This window comes from Amborella trichopoda, chromosome 8, assembly GCF_054954075.1.
Source record: "Amborella trichopoda isolate Santa Cruz 75 chromosome 8, AtrichopodaSantaCruz75HAP2 v2.0, whole genome shotgun sequence".
Taxonomy (NCBI): domain Eukaryota; kingdom Viridiplantae; phylum Streptophyta; class Magnoliopsida; order Amborellales; family Amborellaceae; genus Amborella; species Amborella trichopoda.
In genome coordinates this window covers 19,763,639-19,769,638 of record NC_142343.1, presented here as the reverse complement: position 1 = coordinate 19,769,638, position 6,000 = coordinate 19,763,639, and the positions used below count along the sequence as shown (strand labels likewise).

Sequence of the window (6,000 nt, the reverse complement as noted above, 5' to 3'; positions counted from 1 at the left end):
ATATAGGTGATCTACTTGGGACGCCAGTAGGGTATTTTATGAAATCATTTGAAAATGTATCTCTGTTAAAATGTTTATATGCATTTCCATCATTTGGATTATGTTTAGCTGTGGATTTGTGAAAGTGCAATTGTTAAATGCTTTTGCTCGAAATTCTTTCTCAGGTTGTTTTTTTTTTACATACATTCTTCAGAAAATGTTTATATCTTCCAATCATGATTATTTTTAGGACCATGATGATCACTTACTGAGTAGCCAAACTCACCAAACTATGGTAAGTATTTTTCAGGGTAATAATAGTCTCATAGTTAAATGCACATCAGGACCAGCTTGTGAAGAAGATGCAGTCATGTAATAACTAAATTCGCCTTTGTAACTTTTGTTTAACTTCACCACTATAAATTTTTGTTCTATCAACAGATGTATACCTAGCCTTCATGTTAATACCAGTTGTAAGCAAACTTTGTACAAATTTTAATTAATAGAAAAATTTGCTTTATTACAATATATATTAATAGGAATTTGAATTTTTCTTAACATAAGAATAGTCTGTCACACCTCGGGAATATTAAAAATCTTGGGGCGTGACAACAGTGTTGGAGCGCTACTGCCAGACCGCACTTACACCGTGACGAAGCCCCTTATTTTGGTGGGAGAGGAGAGAGAAGCGTAGGTAAGGTCAAAATAAGGGAGAGTAGTTTAGGTATTTTTTTATTTTTTATGTGGTTGGGGTTTTTGCATAGAAAATATATTTTGAAAATATAAGTGAGAGAAAAAGTTAGATCTGGGTAAGTTATGTAAAAAATGTCGTCTTGATTTTTTTTCTTTTTTTTTGTTGATAACTTTTCCAAAAATAAAAGCATCCTCTCCACTTCTCCCCGCCCTCAACTAAAACTACCTGACCCTCACCTAAAACTACCTGACCCTCTAAACAATACCGGCAGTTTAGAGAGAGAGCTTTACGACACGGCCTTCGCCGTTTCAATGGGTGGACGCTTGTGGCAGGGGTGAAAAAAAAGGTGCGCACGGTAAGAGACGACTCAGAGCAACGAACCGCATGAGAGAAAACATGCCACAATTCCAATTCCAATCCGCCATGAACAACAGAAACGCCCAAAACCCAAACCCCATCCCTCTAAACGCCAGTACTTTCTCTCTTTAAAACTCGAGTCACAAAAAACCAAGCATCCCAAATCCCATCTCTGTAAAAACCATCCATCTTTCTCTTTAAGCTTCAACACTGAAAGTTCAGAGCTGAAAACCCCAAAACCCATCTCTCTCTTTAAACTGTAAACTAAAAACTAACCAATGCCACCTCTCTGCAGGGTTCTCTCTCTGTACATCCTAAAAATCTCGTCTCTTTCCTACTGTTTGCTTTCTCTCTCTAAAACCGTTCTACCACTCCCACCCCCTCTCCAAAACCTTCCCACCACGCCCACTCAGATGGGTTATTCATTCAAAAATCTTAACTCTCCTGCTACTCTCTCTTGTTGGGGAATTGCATATTTTTTTGTTTTATTTCTATCTTTTTGTAGTTTTTGGTTTTTTGTTGAGATCCAAATCCTAAAGTTTTTGGTCTGTTAAGAATTGAAGAAAAGGGGAACGGTCTGGATTGGGAAAACAAAGGAGGTTTTTTTAACTAATATTGACAGAGCTGTGGGCACAGAGAGTTTACAGAATTTTAATTTTCTTTTATTTTTCAATTCTAAAAAGTACTGGAAGAAAATTGTGAAGAGATTCGGAATAAAAAAAAAACCAAAGGGCGAGGCCCAATTGGCCTAACGGAACTTTTATTGGGTCAGGGTCTTACACATTTTATCCGTGTCGGGCGTCCACGTATGTTTTCGGGTCTACACGTCCGGACCGTTACTGGTCCAGCCCGGAACAATTATGGCCTTCATCGAGCCTAGGGTTGGTCGGGATGGCCCGGAACAGTTCCGTGCTTCATCGGACTTCGGTCCGGTCTGGAACAGTTCCTTGCCGGTCCAGCCCGGAACAGTTCTGGTCTTGACCGGGCCTCCACCCGGTCCGGTCTGGGCCCTTCCTATTGGCAGCCCTAGTATAGATACCCCACAGGGCTTGAAATCTTAAATATTTTTTTGCAACCATATCGATTTAAAAGTTTACAAGGTAAAGAACTTCACTTATTTTGAGGGGTTAGGCCCGTAGAAAACATACTCGTAGAAGAACAAAGTAGCTTGTTGCCACTGTTCCACCCTATTCAAATTGCAAGCTTTTCCCCATTCCTCGCTGATCTCTGTCTCTCTCATGGAAACTGTGATTTCTGTGTCTCTCTCATAGAAACTGTGGCATACATATATTGGAGATTCTTCACCGCCCCTTATATGCTCACATAATGTAAGTTTACTATCCTTCCTCTTTCTTATCCTTTATATTTAATACAGAACTTTGTATAAGTACGATCAATTTCTCGCTGGTCTCTTCTCTCCCTGCTGTGTTTTTTTTTTTTTTTTTTATGGATTGTAATTTCGTTTTCTTTGGAACTATTGCTTCAACTGTAACTACTGCCTTAAGTTACCCATCTTTAATTTCTTTGTTAATTATCCTATTTTTAACTGCAACTCTTACATGAACCAATTTATGAGTTTGTCCTCCCTTTTCGGTTCCTTGTTCCTCCCCTGTTTAAAGAGCAAAACGTCATCCCTTTCATGGTTACAGAAAGGTTCTTGCTCTGCCAACTTGAATTCGTTGATTCCCTGAAGAAATTGAAACTTGATTAACATGCGCACAACTCCATGCACCGATTCCTCTAATCTCAACAAATCACGAGCACAAAATTATGCTTTTAGGAAGTTGCAGGGCCCAAACTGCTCCTACCACCGAACTTGACCGAAGTAGGGACTTTGGACTAGTTTGGCCTTTCTTTCCTCTCTTGCTTCACTGAAGATGAGACCACTTGGATGTTCCTCCATCAATAGTAATTGCTGTTTTCCGTATTGTGATTATAAGTAGCCCCTCTATGGATGAACTATCTAACCATGGCTAAATTTGGATGGACGGTAGTGCCTACCTGTTTTTCTGAGTTTGATTTATTAGGTGTTTTAGGATTTTATATTCACATTTGCCATTTGAAGCTCTCAAACTTCAAAATATTAACCCACCTCATTTTGGGCTTATTTGTCTTGTTGTTGCCAATTTTGTTGTCACTATTGCACACACATATATTACAACTTCTAAATGGGATCTTACTGTCTTCATATTTTGCCAAAGAAGTTGTTTGAACAAAATAGATTTCATTACTTGAAGCAAATGGAGTTTGGTGTTGACAAATGAATGGCAGTTTCAATTTTGTAAAATGCAACTTCAACAACCGCAAGAACATGCACAACAATGATGGCGACAACAACAGCAGCAACAATAATGACAAACTACAACATGGACGATAACAACAAAAACAACACCAACAACAATAACACGAGAACAACAATGACAATGTACGATGACAATGACAACATGAGAACATAACAATGCTGAATTCTGAATTATTTTATTTGAATTTCTGACATTTGAATATGGGCTTTAATTTTAGGTTAAAGAGTGTTGATGAGCTGAACAAAATCAATCATGTTGAGGTGGAGTGTGTGTTCATTGGAGCTGGATGCAACAGACTTGTCAACACTGTTGCTTGGGGTGCATGTGACTTAGTCGCTTTTGGTGCTCAAAATGCAGTTGCTATCTTGTGCCCAAAGGTTTTATATGTGTACTGTCTTTTATTTTCTAGAAGTTGTTCGCTCAAAATTCCATTTGAAGTTGTTCTCATTGTATGGTGTAACTTTAATGTTGTTCGACAGAGTGCACAAATTGTGACTACACTTCCAGGACACAATGCAGTTGTAAATTGTACTGAATGGATACCTTGTAATTATGATGTTTCTAAAGGTATGGCCTTTTCTTGTTTGAAATTCAATGCTGTGAGTTAATTTGTGAGATAAGGGAAGCACGTCTTTTGATAGGTGAAATCTGTGTTTTTTCCTTTCAACCCCCCCTCTTCTCTCACCTCTCTCTGCCCTTATTTCGCATTCTATTAGGTATTACCGTTTATCATTGATTATTGTTACTTTTATTCTTTTTTGTGGTTGCTTGCATTGATAAATATTAATTGCTTTGGATACTAACCTTCAACTTTGGACTGATTCTGTTGACAATTTTCAAAGAGAACTTGACAGTTTTAGTGCGATTTATAAAATTTATTGGAGGAAATTGTGTACTTGCTCATTGAAATTAAGGCTCTTAAAGAAATAACAGAAGTACTGTTAAGGTGATAAAGGCCAGTAGTGTATTTTACCACTTACCACAAAGAGTCTGGCGTAGAATCTTTGGGATGCCTACTCATATTTGACCTTCTTGAATGAATAGCACATATGGGTGGTTTTTTTGGGGGATTACTTCCTATTAAATAAATATCATATACAGCATAGTTCAGCCATCTCTTTACGGATATGAGACCTAGGGGATTTGATTAATCTCCAAATTCTTTTAATCAAGATTTTCATTTTCCATTGGGGCACTCGAGGTTTTTGCTTATGGAATTTTAGCTGGCCCTTGGATTTTCATGTTCTTCTGAAGTTCACATCATGGAAGCCTATTTCAAGCCCTCACCTAGTTGAACTTTGGTACCCATAGTATGCCTCATAGTTAGCAAGTCTCCAATTAAAACGCGATTTTTTTTAAAAAAAATTGAAATCTGTTAAGAACTCCGAGTTTTCTAAAGATCTTAAAAAAATCACTCTTTTTAATGGAACCGATATAAATCCGTATTTGATATATACTTTTTTAAAAGAAATAACTTTTCAAAAAGTCTTCTTTTGTATAGATTTATTAAAACTTCTTTTCTCTTCATTGACTTAATATCTTCACACATTAAAAGTGGGACTAAAAAGTCTTCTTTTGTATAGATTTATTGAAACTTCTTTTCTCTTCATTGACTTAATATCTTCACACATTAAAAGTGGGACTAAATTGAGAATCTTGATTTGATAAAAAATTCCGTAATAAATTTTCTTAAATATGAGCAATATATTCCCAAAAAATAATCTATCAATCTTAAAATAATAGGCAGATTTCGAGTAAGAATAACCCAACTAAAAATCTTCTCTCTCTAAACTAAAGCATCAATATGGAGAGCAAGAGAGATCAGTGACAACTAAAAACTTAGGGAGCTAGGAATTCAGGGTGAGAATCGAATATTTAGATTTTCTTAAGCATTTTGTTGCTTTCTTTCTATGTATAAAAATTTGATTAATTTCACCTTTTTCAATTTTTTTTATTGGTGTAAAACAACACATTTTGGATGGGCCACTATTTTACATATTTGATTTTTTTTTGGGTGAATACATTTTTGAGTTTTTGTGTTTTAGTGAACTACAATCCTATACTAAGGGTCTTATGTGGTTTTTTCAAGTATTACCCAATTAATGTTAGGTAAGGAGATAAAATGATTGTTCAATAACTGTAATGTATTTGTTTCATTCTATCTTTTTTAGTTGAAAGCGAAATATTTTAGATACTTTAACTTACCTCTAATGTTTGGCGTGTTAGCTCTGTTGTGGTGATAGTTGATGCACAGTTGATAACCTAACGCACAGTTGATAGCTTTAATGCACAATTGATAGCTTTAACGCACAGTCGATAGCTTTAACTCACAGTCGATAGCTTTAACGCACATGCGATAGCTTTAATGAACAGTCGATAGCTTAACACACAGTTGATAGCTTAACGCACACCCGATAAGTCTAACTGATACCCGATAAATCTGACTGTCACTCGATAAGTGTAACTTATGATCGATAAGTCTAATGTACGCTCGATAAGCCTTTCACTATTTCACATCTTGGAAAAAATTAGACACCACCTCGCCTAGACTGGGATAAAGCCTGAATAGAACTAGAACGCTCCCAGTACCAGTCGGACTCTCGTAGGAATCAGATTTGGATTCAGAGGTTATATCAGGAAATTGAAACACTTCTAGTACTAGGCGGA

General features: G+C 36.5%; 1 protein-coding gene across 6 annotated transcripts in view; it reads left to right on the top strand.

Annotated features, from left to right (window-relative positions):
- The first annotated feature begins 834 nt into the window (after window positions 1-834).
- Window positions 835-6,000, top strand: part of ELP2 (elongator protein 2) — a 45,511-nt gene continuing 40,345 nt past the window's right edge. For 2 of the 6 annotated variants that reach the window (XR_016061001.1, XM_020671040.2), the window contains exons 1-4: window positions 2,230-2,358; window positions 3,302-3,455; window positions 3,551-3,710; window positions 3,813-3,900. Coding sequence is in view for 2 of the 6 variants with exons in the window: in XM_020671040.2 (XP_020526699.1) it covers window positions 3,352-3,455; window positions 3,551-3,710; window positions 3,813-3,900 (352 nt within the window). In the remaining 4 variants the exon portion in view is untranslated. Of the gene's footprint in view, window positions 1,020-2,229; window positions 2,359-3,301; window positions 3,456-3,550; window positions 3,711-3,812; window positions 3,901-6,000 lie in introns of those variants that run through there. The other 4 variants (XR_016061004.1, XM_088874151.1, XR_016061002.1 and 1 more) reach the window with 3 other exon arrangements.